We start from the raw sequence: 16,653 nt of genomic DNA, 5'->3' as shown, positions 1-16,653 counted from the left end.
CGAGGCGTGTGGGCGGATCGTGCGCTCGCCACGCCTCCTCCTCCTCCTCCTTTCTCCTCCTCCTTCTTTCTCCTCCTCTTTTCCAGCAGCTGACGTGGGCCCCCAAACAGCTGGAATCCATCAGCGTGCAGTTCGGCCCGCCTCGCTGCTTCCTGACACGACTCTGCTCCTTTCCTCTCCGGAGTGACTCTCGACGAGCATGGACACGCTGGCGGCCTGGGCGGCGACGGACCCGGTTGCGATCCGGCTCCTGTGGATCGCGGCGCTGGTGCTGGCCACGCTGCTGGTGTGGTTCTTGTCCTTCTGGTGCTCCACGTGGAACCGCGGCTCCTCCTCGGCTTCCATGGAGCGCTACCTGGAAAGTAGGTGGACCCTCCCTCCCTCTTTCCTTCCTTCCTTCCTTTCATCCGTCCTTCCTCCACCCCTCCCTCCCCCCGTGATAGGCTGGTTCCTGTTTCCACTCTGACTCAACTTGTACTCCTGTGGTGGTTTTTCTGCCACTCTGCGGTTGGAAGCGCTTGGGCGCACACGACGGTTCTTTCACGTTCACAATTACAATAAAAATATGCACCGGACAGTTGCGAGAGAAATTGCAAGCGTGCCCTTAGATTCAAAGTAATAATTAGTAATGTAGTGATTCCAAATTTGCGACAATAAATCTTTGCCGCTGACGTATTACCTGTTTGAAACGTGACATCGGAAGTGTCACTGGTTACAATTAAAAAAATATATATATATATTCTTTTGAAAATGTCATTCCAAGTGTAAGCGATGACTTTCTCAAACTGTCAATTAAACTTCTTAATTTTGAGCGACTATCAACAGGACCTTTTAGATGTTTCCTCAGAAAAAACTGAAGAGTGGAATAAAACCTTAGAAAGCTTTGAAATAATCAATAACGAGACAAGGTGGTACTTGGAGGTCACATTTGGAAAAGTGGCATTTTAGAGACTTGTAGAGCGCCACATGACCAGAGAGGACCAATCACAAGCTTCAGCTATACAAGGGAGTGATACGGGGAGAGAGAAAAGTAGCTAAGTTTCAAATGTAACTACAATTGTAGTCCTGGAAATTTCCAAAAACGACATTTTCTCCCACCAATGAAACGTGGCAATTACTTTAATTTTTCATTCAATTGCGTAATCTTGTTACGTGCACTGCAGTTAGTCACTCCCTCCTTACATATAATGACGGGCGGAGCAATTAAATGCTCTGCTAAGTCATGACAGAAGGTAGGGTCAACCTGTGTATCCACCTGCCTCATACATATCTAATTTTAGTTTTAGCCGTAGCACAGGACTTTGTGATCACCTTTCCGTAGAACTGATCTTACTCCAAACACACGAAGTCATTAATGCAAGCCTGGATTACAAGCAGAACTGGCTTACACGACTCCACGTCTAATTCCAAGTCAACTTTTTTTTTTCCTTTTTTTTTGTGAGCAGTAGAACCTGCCTATTTCCCACACCGCTTGGAATCAGTTGAAGTACCTCATCGGGTAGTCAAGGAGGGACAAAGCCACCTCCATTTACAGAACAAATGCTGACAAAATAAATCCAAAACAAGCAGATTTATGCAACAACTGCACGGTTACAACTGACGCCGACTTGTCAGCTAGTTTGCGAGTTAACAACCAGGCCGGGGGCTGCCACGCAAAACCGTACACGCTCAGAGTCACAGATACTACGAAGGATGTGAGGATGGCGACCCCGAGTGCCCAAAAAAAAAAAAAAAAAAAACCTGCACCTCATATGCATATTTTATATTAGTGGTGTGCAGAAAACTTGAAAATATACCTGATGTAGATAAACATGGTGGCTAGGATGCAACCCCCACGATAAATGAGTGACTCCCATATGTTTGGTGGTGGATTTTTGAAAAGTAAGTGTTTGGGAGGGAGTGCTAGCATGGCTTCCGTGTACACACTTTGTAGTAAATACATTTTTTTTCTCCTTCCACACAGTGATGGTGCAGCAGCCCGGATGCAAAATTCCCGCTCAGGTGAGCCCACTGGGAGCTGCAATGCTGATGTAATGCCTTCTTTTGGACTGCAGGGGTCCCTGCTCACTTGTACTTCACTCCCGTCGACCTCCTCGGATCTGATGACGACACAACATACTGTAAAATTTAGATTTTGCACCTATGTAAACACCTTTCTGACCACGTCAATCCGTTGCGCGTCCATAACAAACCAGCGTTGTCAGCCTGACCCTTTACAAGAAAAAAAAAAAAAAAATAATAATAATAATAATGATGAGTTTTGCAAGGGTCTTGAAACTGCAGCACCACAGATGGACCTCGTGCAAACGATCGCAGTCACGCCAGATTTGACAAGCGAACTCCCGTAAAAGTCAAAGCATTTCGTCGTGTTTCAAGTCAAACCGGAGCTGGCTTGACTTTTATGGCAGGTTCATTTTTCATTGGAGCCGAGCGCTCTGCCACACCCGACTCCAAAGTGCGCTCACCTCCCAGCCTCCGTTTTCAAGTACGAATGAGCATAATTCATGAACGATTACCAAGTGTGCGCGTCTCTTTGCGCGCTCTTAACATGTCAACAAAGATGAAAAGCATGGCACCATATGCGGGACCCAGAAGTTCTCTCTTTTATTCCAATACGACAGCGACACAAGTCAATGACTTATGCGTGCAAATTTCACAATTCACACCAAATATTGTACGACATCCACACATAAACATGCAGGATGCAGTCTGTAACCTGACTTGGAGTTTGAACGTGGAGCTTGAAAACAAACGTCCGTGATCGTTAGGCATTTAAAAGTCTGTCAAATGCCAACAAATTCAACGTTTTCACAAAAATCAAGATGTCAAAGTTTATAAAATGAGATTCAAGATTCTAAGTGGCAACCTTTTGTGTTATTTCAGAAGAAAAAGCCCAGAAAGAAGCAAGTGGAGACCATCCAGGTGAAGGAAATGAAAATCCTAAAGGAGGCCAAGGCAGTCCCGGATGGGAAGACGCTTCAAAAAGAGGAGGCCAAGAAGGCAAAGGAGAAGGCGGTAAAGGTGGCCCAGGAGACCGACGTAACGGCCGAGAAGCTTGTCAACAAGGCAAAAGTGGTCAAGGAGGGGAAGGATGCAGTCCAGGAGGTGGTCAAGAAGTCGAAGGGGGCCAAAAATGAGATGGAAAAGATGGGAACGACGATAATCCAGGAGGAGATGAAGGGCAAGGCCAAGACTGTCAAGAAGGTAAACCCGATCCAAGAGGGGAAGGAAAGCAAGGCAGGGAAGGAGGTGAAGGTGGTCCAGGAAGCGAGCAAGGGGGTGAAGGTGAAACCGGTCAAGGAGAAGGTGACCCATGAGATCAAGGAGAGTATAAACGAGGGGATGAAGGCGAAGCCCGTCGAGAAGAAGAAGGCCAAGGTAGTCCAGGGGGCAAAGGAGACCATCAAGGAGGTGCCTCTGGTCCAGGAAGTGAAGGAGGAGGTGAAGAAGGCAAAGGCAGTCAAGAAGAAGGCGGGGACGGTAGTCCAGGAGGCAAAGGAGGCGATCAAGGAGGTGCCGCTGGTCCAGGAAGTGAAGGCAAAGGCAGTCAAGAAGAAGAAGGCGACGGTTGTCCAGGAGGAAAAGGAAACCATAAAGGAGGTGCCGCTGGTCCAGGAACTGAAGGAGGGGGTGAAGAAGGCAAAGGGAGCCAAGAAGAAGGGGGCGACGGTAGTCCAGGAGGAAAAGGAGACCATCAAGGAGGTACCGCTGGTCCAGGAACTGAAGGAGGAGGTGAAGAAGGCAAAGGGAGCCAAGAAGAAGGGGGCGACGGTAGTCCAGGAAGAAAAGGAGACCATCAAGGAGGTACCGCTGGTCCAGGAACTGAAGGAGGAGGTGAAGAAGGCAAAGGGAGCCAAGAAGAAGGGGGCGACGGTAGTCCAGGAGGAAAAGGAGACCATCAAGGAGGTGCCGCTGGTCCAGGAACTGAAGGAGGAGGTGAAGAAGGCAAAGGGAGCCAAGAAGAAGGGGGCGACGGTAGTCCAGGAGGAAAAGGAGACCATCAAGGAGGTGCCGCTGGTCCAGGAACTGAAGGAGGAGGTGAAGCCAAAGGCAGCCAAGAAGAAGAAGAAGGCGACAGTAGTCCAGGAGCAAAAGGAGACCACCAAGGAGGTGCCGCTGGTCCACGAACTGAAGGAGGAGGTGAGGAAGGCAAAGGGAGCCAAGAAGAAGGGGGCGACGGTAGTCCAGGAGGCAAAGCAGACCATCAAGGAGGGGCCGCTGGTCCAGGAAGTGAAGGAGGAGGCGAAGAAAGCAAAGTCAGCCAAGAAGAAGGGGGCGACGGTAGTCCATGAGGCAAAGGAGACCATCAAGGAGGTGCCGCTGGTCCAGGAACTGAAGGAGGAGGTGAAGGCAAAGGCGACCAAGAAGAAGGCGGCGACGGTAGTCCAGGGGGCCAAGGAAAACATCAAAGAGGCGCCGGTGGTCCAGGACGTGAAAGCAAAGACGGACAAGAAGAAGGCAACGGTAGTCCAGTTGCTCAAAGAGACCATTAAGGTGGCGTTGGGGGTCAAGGAAATGGAGGACGTGAAGAAGGCAAAGCCAGTCAAGAACAAGGAGGCAAAGGAGAGCGTAAAGAAGGTGCCGGTGGTCCACGAAGTGGAGGAGGAAGTGAATAAGCCAAAAGCTGCCAAGAAGAAGAAGAAGGGGACTGTAGTCCAGGAGGCAAAGGAGACCACAACGGTGGTCCAGAAAGCCGAGCAGGAGGTGAAGGCAAAAGGAGACGAGAAGAAGGCAAAGGTTGTCCAGGAGACTATGAAGGAGACGCTGGTGGTCAAAGAAGTGGAGGAGGTGAACAAGGCAAAGGCAGCCAAGAAGAAGAAGACCACAAAGGAGACCACAGAGGAGGCGACGGTGATCCAGGAAGTTAAGAAGAAGGTGAAAAAGGTGGAACCGGTCAAGGTGGTCCAGGAAACAAAGGATGAGGTGAAGGAAAACGTAGCAAAGAAGAAGAAGAAGAAGAAGGTGACAGCGGGCCAGGACGCAATGGAGACGACCAAGGAGGTGACTGTGGTCCAGGAAGTCAAGGAGGAGGTGAAGAAGACAAAGGCAGTCAAGAAGGAGGAGTCGGTGATGGCGAAGAAGGTCAAACTGATCCAGAAGGTGCAGCAGAAGGTGGTCCAGGAAGTGATGGAGCTGCCAGTGGACCAATCGGAGGCTTCATCTCCATCCGGGACGAAGAAGACCAGGAGAAGGCGACCGCAGAAGGTGAGCAGTCCTGGGATCGTTTAGACCTCACAACATTAGGTACACCTGTGCAGTCGCCCTGGGAAGAGTAGGCCGCCTCCCCCCGTCGGAGTTCATTAGATTAGAACAAAAGAAAGTTGTTTGTCATGGACGGCGCCCACCCGGAGCTGGCACCAGACCCCATACTGGCATGCGGAGCAGACGGGAGCACCACCACCACCGCGGCGCGCACAAGCGCCGCTCGCTCGTTATGTAACCTCGCACGCCAACACAACTTTGGTCTCGACTCCCTCAAGTCCAGAGTTACTTTCTGCTTAGGCCGCATGCTTTTGGGGACTTGAAAATGTCTGTTCTTGGATAATGTGCAGTATGTCCCGCAAACAACAACAACAACAACAACAACAAAAAAATTGATCTTGCCCTTCATCATCGTTTGGTGCCGTTTTTCTTCGGGTAGAGTCCAAGTCCAGGGAATTATGAACCGTTCCGAATATCTGTCACTGTTGCCGCCAAAAAACCTGATGTATAGGAAAGCCGACTAGAAATGCTGAAATTCATTGGGGGTTGCTCAAAAGCACTTGGGAAATGTGCTCCAAGTATGAAAGTGTCCGGATGCAGTCACGTCCCCGGTTACAAGAGGGTGTAGCGTTTTTTGTTTTCTGAGCAGCAGCAGCAGCAGCAGAACGCCCCCCCCCCCCCAGCGTTTCAAATCCAAACGAGCATTTCGCAGGTGCGATTGATCGGAAACAAGGAAGTGTGAGCAGACTTCTGACGTGTGCGCGCGCGTAAAAAAATCGGTTCTGTACTTTTTCAGTGCAACGCAAACGACCCTCGTCATGTCAAATGTGTATTTTCAAAAATAATTTTTTTTGCTTTGGCGCTGGCCGAAAATCGTCCGCGGGCCGTAATTTGGACACGGATAGTTTGTGTCGTCACTGGCCACTTTTGGTGTCCCAATACTATTGTTGATGAGGTATCCTGCGTTTTCCGTCGTCCAGTATCTTGCCATGTTTTGCAGTGGGTTCAGCCCGGCACAAAAAAAAAAAAAAACATAATTCATATCCCGCAGCACGCATGCGCGCCTCTCCTCCTCCTCCTCCTGCTGCTGCTGCTGCTGCTGCTGCTGCAGAGAATCTGATGAAGGCGCGTCAAAGTGTGCCATCAAGTCCCGCATGCGACGCTTGTTAACGCACTGTTTGCGTGGGCCCCCCCCCGCCGGCGTCCCCCCACCCGCTCCCGCTCCCGCTCCCGCCGCGGACATGTCTACGGTGAGTATAACGAACGAGGGCTGCGAGCAGGTTCGGTGTCGGTTCGGAGGCGCGGGGGCGGCGGTGGGAGCAGGTTTGCAAGGTGCAGTCCGGGGCCTGCCTTGCGTCACTCGCTCCAATCGGAACGCGCGATTTGCGGTTTCACGCACGCACGCACGCACGCACGACGGACGGATATGAAAAGTATATTTACCGGGAATGTCACGTGGGGGGTTGTCGACTTTTTATTAACTTCTGTAAAAGACTCGCAAGCGCGTTCCGCTCACACAGGCCACTTCACGAGGTCCACCTGTACTTAACGACCGACCGACGTTCCGGTTCGGTCGACCCGACCCTGATTCGCGTCCTTGATCCGCGCTAGCTTTAGCGATTGTGGGCTGGGCGCAATCATTCTCCTCTCCAGATAATGAAATCTTTATATCCATACTAACATGATATTATATTCATGATCGTGAGAAATAAAATCCGACTTGTGTGATCTAGGTCAGTTTTAGGTCTACTTATACCAGGTTTAGCTCATTAATAGAGCCTTCAAATCATTCTATTGCAGATCATTTTTTCTCTACATTGATACATCTATGCTTAGTTTAGCTGCAGCAATTCCAGATCATTTTAACGAATAGCTATGAAATTAAGATTTATCTGTCCTTTTTAAATATCGAGCCCTCTAGCTCATATAGATATGACATTTCTATTCAGTTTTTTTTTTTTTTTTCTGGATTATTTCTTCAATTCGACAAGTACTTTTGGGGTGTTCAATTTGCATTAAATTTGATTTTATACCCACCCAGTGATGAATTATGAGCTGCTAATAATTTTTTTTGCTCAGTTCTAAGCGAGCGCAATCTATGGGGTCTGTATCCCGGATCTTTCTGTCCTACGTTTCAAGAATTGTTTCTTCCACATTTCTTTTGTGCGCTCGCTGTCTTTCTCGTCCGTTGTCGATTGTCGACTTGTCGTGCTCCAAAAATCGTGCGACGTGTTCATTTTGCATCGACGAACACTCGATCACACACAGTCTGCCGGGATCTGAAATTTGCGACTCGAGCGATGATGTAGTTGTTGTGTGCAGAAGCAGCCACAGATGTCGCTCGGGGATTTTTCCCTACTAGTGTCCGTCTCCCATCCAGTCGGACGCGAGCGTACGCGAGGTTGTGCAGCCGGCGCCCAGTCGGGAGGCAGCGGCGCGCTCCGCTCACTGGCTGATGTGACTCAGCAGAGTCCAGACCGGAGACCAGTCCTTGACGTGCGCGCTCGCTTCTTCGGACGTACAAATACGGTAGAACGACCGAAAGCGTGTGCTTGCACAAATGTGCACACCCTCCTCTCGCTGGGACGTGGCTGTGTTTCAGAATGAGCCAATCACATACCGGCGTTTCAGAATGAACCAATCGCAAACAGATTCACGCGAGCGCACACCTGCCGCTTATCCTTAATTGAGCCGCCCCAAATAAGATTCAGTTTGCAGACTGTTCACACGTCCAAGTATCACGTCGAAATTCTTTGTTCCTGCCCGCAGTCCGTAGAGGAGGTTCAGGATCAGCCCAAAAAGAGGCCCCTGGTCCGGGCGGCGTCAGACGAGAGCGCCGCCGACGTGCACCCGCTCGGGGGCTCGCCGTCCCCGGGCGACACTCTGCCCTGGAACTTGCCCAAGCACCAGCGCATCAAACGCTCCAAATCGGCGTCGGGCGACGTGCTGGATCCGGCCGAGCGCGCCGTCATCCGGATCGCAGGTGAGAAAGACCCTTAACGGACCGCAGGTGGGCAAAGTGTAGCGCGCGGGCCGCGTGCGGCCTGGACCATTCTTGAATCTGGCCCACTGTGGCCCGCGTTTCGGTTCGATTTTTCCCTTTCCACTTGGTTAACTTTTTTTTTTTTTTCAGGGTATGTTTAACAAGCCACGGTGAAGGTTTTAAGAGCGGTTTAGGCTTTCAAATTCGGACTTTCAATTACGATAAAGCTTTCTAAGTAGCCTTTCAACCCTGTCAAAACAGTTTGACGATAGCGTTTCAAATCAATTACGAAGTAGCCGAACAACCAATAACTACAAAGAGTTTTTATAGCGAGCGTTTCCATTGGTTGCCACAAAAGGTGGAACTCTTGTGGACGACCTCCAGTGACCTTTGATTTCAAGCAGCATGCGTGCCATCTGTCCGGACCCCCTACGGCATGCGCCCTGCGCCTTTAAGAGGGGGTCTGACGTCACACTTTGTGTGCGTGTGTGGTGGGGGGGGGGGGGGGGGGGAGACGCAATCCAGGCTGAGTCTGGGTCCACCCAGCCGGGCAGATCAGGCTGGCAAGGGCGGGGTAGCTTTCTGTCCCACTTTCGTGTCGACCCAAGATGAGCGGCAGCGCAAGCGCGCGGCAGAGCGTTCGCACGCCGGACCGGGGCCGGACCCCCCGGCCCGCCGTTCTCGCCCCGGGCCAACGTCTGCCCGAGGAGCAGGATTACATGCGGGCCTACGAGAACGTCAGGGAGAAGTATAAAGGTAACGCCCCGTGCGCCAACGCGAGGGAATGCGATGGGACGCTTTTTACCAGGGCGAGATGAGGTGGGGCGAGGTGCCACCGGGCGCGTTCGGGTGTCCACCTGCAGGAAGCAGGAAGCAGGAAGTGCAATGCTTTCACAGTAAAATCACAAGAGGCAAAATATCGCAACAGGCGAGACGAGGCGAGGCCCGCGCGCGCGGTACTTTCACGGTAAGATGCAATTCGGCAACAAGATTAGATGAGTTGCTAACGTCGGAACATTTGAGCCCACGTGTCAAGCGGGCCCGGCTCCCAATTGGGGAGAGCGCAAGTGGACTGGTTTGACGGTTCAAATCCACATTTTAGGAGGCAGGAAATGTGTCAGAGTTTGACTTCATGAAGTGAAATGATGTGAAGCACGAGGTGAGCTGCAGTGTTGTTGGATGCGCGCTTGAAGAAGTAGAAAGTGACGCAAGGTGAAAACAAAACCGAGACCCAAAAGACTCACTTCGGGGATTTCTTTGACCCCCCCCCCCCCCCATGACACTATTTCACTTCCTGCTTCTTTAATGTGTATTTTGGTTTGTTTTTGTTTTTTGCCCTTTTTAATCTTTAAAGACTCTCACTAAGCAACCATTTTGTGTTTCGAAAGGCGAGCGTATGCGTTGAATCCAAACCACTATCGTTCATATAGTCAATAATACAAATGGATCAAAATACCGGATCCATTTTTCAATCAAAAATTCTCACCTTTTGTAATAAGTGATGCACTTGCAGTATGAAAATCATATTTTTTTAAAAGGCCATTTGTAAACTCCAGTAAAAATATGAAAAAACAAAACAATGATGGCGTATTCCAAATAACATTGCCTTAAATGTATATAAAATGTAAAAAATATTTATTCCAATAAAGAGCTGTTCCGCTGGCGCCGTACGTGACACAATTCAAACAAATAGAACATATTTAAAAATGTATCAGGATGCGTCTTTCAAAGCGCAGCACAAAGCGACCTCCTCGCTTGCCCGTCCGTCGAAATGCATCCCAGCATGCAATGTGCCTCGCTCGGGCAAACGCTGGAAAAGTTCTGAGATGGCAACGTGAGCGTTCAGAACTGCCCCCCCTGGGATGCTCCCCCCCCCCCCCCCAAACTCTTAATCCTGCGCTTCCCTCAGATCAGTTTCACGCGACTCAAAAATAGTCTCCGGCGGGCGGGCGGGCGGGCGCACGATCGCTTTCCTGCCGCTCCCACTCGAAGTTTGCTGTAGGACTAAAACGTAAAAGGGAAGCGAACTCCGGGCAAACTACGCAGCGTTGCCTCCTGTATGTCCTCGTGATAGCATAATGCTAACACGCGATGCAAAAAGCCACAGACGGGCTAACAAAAGTAGCCTCGGTGAAAGAACTTCTACTTGAATCCGAGCAGTAGCAACACCTGCAAAGAGAAGATGCGACAATACTCACAGGCACAGATACATATTCTTGATCCTCCGCAAAGATCCCCCACACATTTCGGCACGATTCCCTTTGAACTATCCTGATGCTCACGTTTTAACCAATATTCCTTTTAATTATTACCAATGTCGAGCTGTAACTAATTACACGTAACCCGGTTACATCATTTCATTACAAAAATGTATGTCAATTTTAATCCCGTTATATTACCAGGAGAAAATGTTATTGAATTTACAGTTGCTTTTGGAAATTACCCCAATTCAAATTTGAAAAATAGCTGCATAACCCCCCCCCCCCCTCCATAAAAAAAATATATAAATTTATTTTCCCTCCCCCCCAGAAAAGTCATTTAAAGAGTATTTATGTTGTGGCGGCCTCGGCGGGGGCGAGACGTGACCCCCCCCCTCCCCCCGCGCCGACGGAGGTCGGGCTCGTAAATTCCCGCCACATCTGTTCACGCTCATGCTTTGGACCTGAACTTTGGAGGTGAACGCCGTCTTCTCAACCTCGTGCGAGATTTCAGGCAAGCGCATTTAAAAAAAAAAAAAAAAAAAAATACATTTTTTGCTGACCGTCTGCATATTAAAAGAAACAAAAACAAAACCACGCATACTGCTGTTAGCCTGTGAGCGTTATTTAAAACGTAAGTAGGTCCAAAGGGAGCAAATATTGGGATAATAAATGATCTCTCAACGTGTTCATGATCCGAGAAGTGCAGACAGAAAAGAAAAGAAATCTAAAATGATATAATAATTATTCAATTCGGCTGAATTGGCAAAGCTACAGATGTCACTCATCTGTCCTTTGCGACAGCAACAAAGTCCTTTCAAAAGAAAAATTCAACCGCTGTTTTTGGTTTTCATCACGTCGGCGTGTGCAATACTTGGTCAAGTTGTACTGCAAATGTTTGCGTACTGCGTGTCGCCGCCTTTTCCCCGTTCCGAGCGCGCGGCCAAGCGAGAGGGGCTCGTCTGCGTGGCGCCGCCGCCGACGCGAAGTCGCGCATCCTGAAACTTTTTCATAAATTCTAAAGTCCGCCAAATGAGATCCACGTCGGGGGTCGTTTTCGAAGAACGTTTTGCGGAAACGTAAAGGACGTCACGAGAAGTCTTGGAACTCTTGCGACGGGATGCGGTCGTCGTCGTCGTCGTCGGGGACTGAAGAGTCTGAAAGGGATCTGGGAGCGGGCAGGAGAGGACCGCCGGGCATGCGATTTAGTGTCTTCCTCCTCCCAGTCCTGAGCCCGACCGAGATTTAGCAACAGCTGACGTTAATTATGCAACCCCTCCCCACATGCCCCGGTTCCTAAAAACAGAAACCCGGACCTCGACTCCTGTTTTTGGACTTTTTGGTACGGTGAAGTGCCCGCAAACAGCGAAGGCCGCAAGTGAACGTTGATTATTTACAGAATGTTTCTGGTCAGACGCTCGGGAGTTTCGCACCTGCGCTTGAGCTTATTTCGGGGGGGGGGTTAAATGATTGCTTCATTGTTTTTCACGGCGGGTGTCATAACTAATCAATCACATTTTATTGATCACAGATGACCCGAACCCTGACTTAATTACATACAAAATAGTTAAAATGAGAAAATCAAATTTCTTAGATAGTAGTTAAAATATTGTAGCAGTATTTTATCCACGTGGTATTTGTGTTTAAGAAATGACTTTATTCAGCCACTTCATTTGCTACCACTGCTCTTTCAATTTGTTGTTGGTAGTTCTTAATATTTAATAGTCAACCTTAATTTTTCTGAACGAAGGGAGAGAAATTGCACTGTGCAAATGTACGCAATGCAGCACATGAGCTTGTCCGACTGACACGAACCGTGTAAAAATGGCCCCGGGATGAGATGGCGAGTCAAATGCTGCTTCACCGACAAGCGTCTGTCGGCCACTCATCCCTACAACAATGGCGCTAACGCCGGGCGGGCTCAGGCACGCCACGGCGAGCCCGACTCCCGCGCGGAATGCCAGCCGGCGGACCGAGCGGTTCTGGCCCCGGCTGGCGTTTCGGCGTCCGGCTGCGCTTCAAAGAAAAGCGACTGCGCTGCTTTGTCAGCGCTTCCGCTCTGACCGCTCTCATTTCGCTCAAGTCATCCACGTTTAATGGTCCGAAATGTGCGAGCGACGCCTGCCAGTGGACGAGTTGTCCGTGTTGCTGTTGAATTTAGCAGATCCGTGTTAGAAAAGTTGTTGGGGGGGGGGGGGGGGAGGAAAAACTGCAGGTGACTCATCTTTGTTTTGTCTGTTCTGTCGGAATTTATCGCTCCATCAAAATTCCACGCGGTTGAGGGACCTGTCAGATATTTTATGCGATTTAAAAATGGAAAGCAGCTGTGAAGCCGTCGAGCCCAACTCGCCTTGTTTTGCGGCTCACCGCGGGACTCAATCTGATCAAATTGTTACAATCGACCGGCAAACTGAACCCGGCGTGATCGTTGAGTTTTCCAAGTTGTGTGATTTATTAAAAAAAAAAAATACCGGTTGCAGTTTGCCTTGCGTTCTCCAGACCAGCGGGGGGCAGCACTACCAGGAAGTTTCCACAACTTTTTAGCCAACTCTTGCTAAGTGGCTCACTATCACCTCCTCAGGACTGAAGTGGTATTACATGGCGAGAAAGCCGACGACCTCGCTATGAATTGGGATGTTTCCTGAATATAACGGTGAATAGTATCTTGAAGCGGCCCCTCCAAATTCAACTAAATAACTCCATAACGTGCATATTAAATAGACTGCCGAATAGATAAACCAAAATCCACATTACATCCATACGTAACGAAATATGGAACTTGCTGATTCCGAGTTGACTTGTGACGTGGAATGCCGAAAAGCTAAGCAAGAGCTCCAGTGCGGTCGGATGCACAGCTGAGCGCCTTTCCGCTGCATTTCCGGCAGAAAATGCTGAGTCACTTGGCTGGGGGGGGGGCGGGGGGGGGGGTGTGAAAATCCCATCCTGTCGCATTTTGGTCCCATTCAGCAGGTTGCCCTCTGTTGTCCTGGCACCTCCCTGCGAAGGAGGAGGAAGAGGACGATGTGCCGTCAGGGTGGGGCGGGAGGAGGGAGGAGGCGCTTGGTCTCTCCCCCCCCCTCCCCCCCCCCAATGAAAGGGATTGCGTGCGAGGCAGGAGGGGACAAAAACACTAAGCTGCCAACTCGGTGGGCAAGCGAGAGAGATGGAGAGAGAGTGGGAATATAGGTTGCCGGTCCCGTCCCACTTTGAGAGCGTTCCGTCCTCGGGTCGGCCGTCCGGGACTCGCTCGGCCATGGATCCGGCCAGGTCCATCCAGCACGAGATCAGCTCTCTCAAAGGTACAGCTCCCGCAATGCATCGGGGGGGGGGGGGCCGCCGCGCAGCAATCCGAACTTGAGGAATGAGGACCGTTCCGTGGCTTTTGTCGCCTTTTGCGTCCCGCTCGGTGGGGGGGGACGCGTGCGGCGATGCGGAAAGGCGTGGCGGCATCGCCGTGGCAACGAGGTTGCGCAGAGGCGTCGCTGTGCGCTTGACCGCGACTTGTTTCAAACTGCGTTGTTCAAGTTGCCCTGAAGGGGGGGGGGGGTGAGCCCGTCCAATCAGGAGCCGGCTCTCACCCGCCCGTATCTTTGAATGGATTAACTATTAGACAACGCGCGAGCTGGGAAATTCTCATTTTTTGGGGGGGTCCTGCAGTTGCACTCCGGCCCTGTCGGTGGCGGAAACGAGCCTTCTAAAGTCCTTGTCTGTCCCCCCCGACTGCAGCGCCATCCGCCGGTCCGGCGCCTCACTGCGTCGTCCGTACCCGATGCCAGTAGACTGTAACTTTGCCAAAAGTGGAAATAAATACCGATTTTCACTTTTAACCACAACTGTGTAAACATACGAAATCACTTAAGTAACCTTAAAGCATATCCTTATGTTCAATAACTTTCCAATTATTAACCTGTTTGATCGTGAAATTGCACTTTTAGCAGTACACTAGTATTTGCTGCTTTGGATAAGGATACGAGAGAGTCCGGCCCGCCGGGTTTCGGGGTCCCGCTTGGAATCCCTGGACCAAAATCCCGCCGGCTTCACGAAAAGAACCGCTCGAGTTGCTTTGCGAGCAGCAGCAGCAGCCGCCGAACTTGAGTCCGAATCCCGAGAGACCTCGGCGCCCGATGTCCCCGACCGGCTTTGGCTCGGTTCTTGACCCAAATATTCTCGGCTTACTTCTGGTTCAGCCTGTGTTGATCTCCGAAAGGCCAAAAGGTTTTAAGACTTTGTCAAGAAGGGCCACCTCCCCGCCTTCGGCTCGCCGTTTTGACGACTTGAACGTGCTCAACACGTTTTGCGGGTGAAAATGTGGGAAAGGCAACTTTGCAACATGAAATGTAGTTTTAAAAGGAAAAAAGCTTTATCTCGAGTAGACCCACGAAAGTCTCGGGAAAGGCTGATAAGAAAAGAGACAAAACTCTGGAGTCGGTTGTGCAAGGTCAGACCTGGACAGGCGTCACGCGCAGGCCGGGAAGTATTTTGTTGTCGTCGTTGCTCGTAGTTTGGATTGTACACGCGGTGGAAGGTCGTGGGTGAGGAGGAAAAAATTAATAGTGGACTTTTTGATTCAAGAGAAGCAAGTCTGGCATATCAAGCGTCAAAGATGGCTGACAGCAATTGCTGGATAGTTGCAGGATTTCAACAAAACCAAAGAAAAAGTTGTTCCACTCGATCCTCGTCGGTAGTTGAATGGCGCCAGACCGTAACGAGGCGACATACACGTTTTGATTTGGGGAAACGCAGCAAAAGTCCTGGTGTGACCCCCGTGGGGAAACCGCAAGCTTGCATTGGAACCTACAAAGTCGCAGGGAGTCGCTACATTTTTAGCCGCCAGACGATGGCCAGTCGCAATTTGTTGCGGAATCGCTTTGCCCCCCTCCGGGGCGCCTTCAAGGGACCTCGCCGTGTCGTCTGCGTGTAATTGCTGCACGTCCTCGTCCCGCGTTTCAGGCCGCCGCGCTTGTCACCTTTCCGCTGCGCGCTAATCAAAGGCCGACATTCGCGCTTCTGTTGCAGAAATGCAGAATGCAAAAAACAAAAAAACAAAAACAACTAGTATTATTATTTTTTTTATTTTTTTTTGTAACGAGTACTGCGTGGTACTCACATCTTGAACTAGTATATGTTGTCTTTAAAGGCAACATTTGAAGGGGTTTTATCATTTTTCAGATTTGCTCATGTGTTCATCATTCAAAATAATGTAATGGCTCTTTAGATATATTTTGGTGCAGCGGCACTTTTAGAATGTTTCAGCAACGTTTGTCTAAAATGACAAAGTGTGTTGTTAAGGCAGTTTCCTTGCGCTTTCCCTCGACTGGCCATCGGGTGGCGCTGTTGATCGCTCATCGCGCTCCATTGCAAAGATGCTTCTTCCGCTGTAAAATTTTCCATTTTTCTCCTGTGGTGAAGGTTTAGCGCTACATCCTGGTAGCTGCTGCCTTGGCGCACGTTATCCTCGAGGGGGTGCTAACGTGCAGACGGAGGCGAGAGCCCCGTCGATCTCGTATGCGAGGTGGCCCAGGAATCTTGAGTACTTTCGAGGCATCGTCACGGTAAACCGGGGGGAATTCACACGGGTGGCCTCCTGGCGTGAACAGAAGCTAGCGGACGTCGGACAGCGACGCAATCAAAAAGCGCGAGCCGCAGGCAACTTCCTCTCCCTCCCGGTTGTGACGCGCCCGCTCGCGAGGAGTCTCTTTTGTTGTTGTTGTTTTGTCGTTTAAACGTTGCCATTAGCAGCAACGTTAGCTCCTCTGCTTCAGCGCTGTTGACTCATCGTTTGGTGGAGGGCTCGCGTCGCCACGGTTACCCATGTTTCGGTCGATCCGCGGCAGCCAGCGGTTTACCACCCGCCGAACTTCTCTTTCTGAAATTCCCGCCAGCATCTACTGGCGCCTCTCATCCATTTTTGCACCGCTTTTGCACAGATTTCATCGCTTTCGTTTGCTGCGCGTCGTTTTTGTAAATACTCACGAGACGAAAAGCCGAGCGCGTGGAGTCCCGCAGGGCTCACTTTTTGAGCCGTAATTGAAACTTGAAACCTAACGACTGTTGCAGTATGAGTATTTTGTGACAGATATGCAGATTAACATTTGATACCACTCCCGTTACTGAGTTCATCATGCTCGTATTTGTTCCAAGTTGTGTGAGTTGTCTTTGTAAGCTGCTGCTTTTTTGCAATATTTCAAGAATCTTTGATACTCATAATTGTTCAGATGATTATACGCCACCTCGTACTTCTCTTTATTCAAAAGAGAGACTAAACCAAAT

The 16,653-nt window shown here is 50.2% G+C and overlaps 2 protein-coding genes across 3 annotated transcripts in view; both read left to right on the top strand.

The window, feature by feature from the left end:
- The first annotated feature begins 3 nt into the window (after window positions 1–3).
- Window positions 4–5,608, top strand: LOC133502458 (ABC transporter F family member 4-like). Its single transcript, XM_061823265.1, has 3 exons — window positions 4–362; window positions 1,964–2,001; window positions 2,884–5,608. The coding sequence occupies exons 1-3, from the start codon at window positions 200–202 to the stop codon at window positions 5,227–5,229; spliced, it is 2,547 nt and encodes an 848-aa protein (XP_061679249.1). The 5' UTR covers window positions 4–199; the 3' UTR covers window positions 5,230–5,608.
- Window positions 5,609–7,521: 1,913 nt separating this feature from the next.
- The window catches only part of pleca (plectin a), a 50,464-nt gene continuing 41,332 nt past the window's right edge, over window positions 7,522–16,653 (top strand). For both annotated transcript variants that reach the window (XM_061822806.1, XM_061822798.1), the window contains exons 1-2: window positions 7,522–7,731; window positions 7,972–8,185. In XM_061822806.1, coding sequence (XP_061678790.1) covers window positions 7,537–7,731; window positions 7,972–8,185 — 409 coding nt within the window. In that variant the 5' untranslated portion in view covers window positions 7,522–7,536. The remainder of the gene's footprint in view (window positions 7,732–7,971; window positions 8,186–16,653) is intronic.

This window comes from Syngnathoides biaculeatus, chromosome 1 (assembly GCF_019802595.1).
Source record: "Syngnathoides biaculeatus isolate LvHL_M chromosome 1, ASM1980259v1, whole genome shotgun sequence".
NCBI lineage: Eukaryota > Metazoa > Chordata > Actinopteri > Syngnathiformes > Syngnathidae > Syngnathoides > Syngnathoides biaculeatus.
Note: the sequence above shows the minus strand (reverse complement) of the source record. Positions and strands in the feature narration are given on the sequence as shown.

Coding starts and splice junctions, on each gene's coding strand:
- LOC133502458 (XM_061823265.1), top strand. CDS start 200: ATGGACACGCTGGCGGCCTGGGCGGCGACGGACCCGGTTGCGATCCGG. Junction 363..1,963: donor CATGGAGCGCTACCTGGAAA/GTAGGTGGACCC, acceptor CCTTCCACACAG/TGATGGTGCAGCAGCCCGGA. Junction 2,002..2,883: donor GATGCAAAATTCCCGCTCAG/GTGAGCCCACTG, acceptor GTGTTATTTCAG/AAGAAAAAGCCCAGAAAGAA.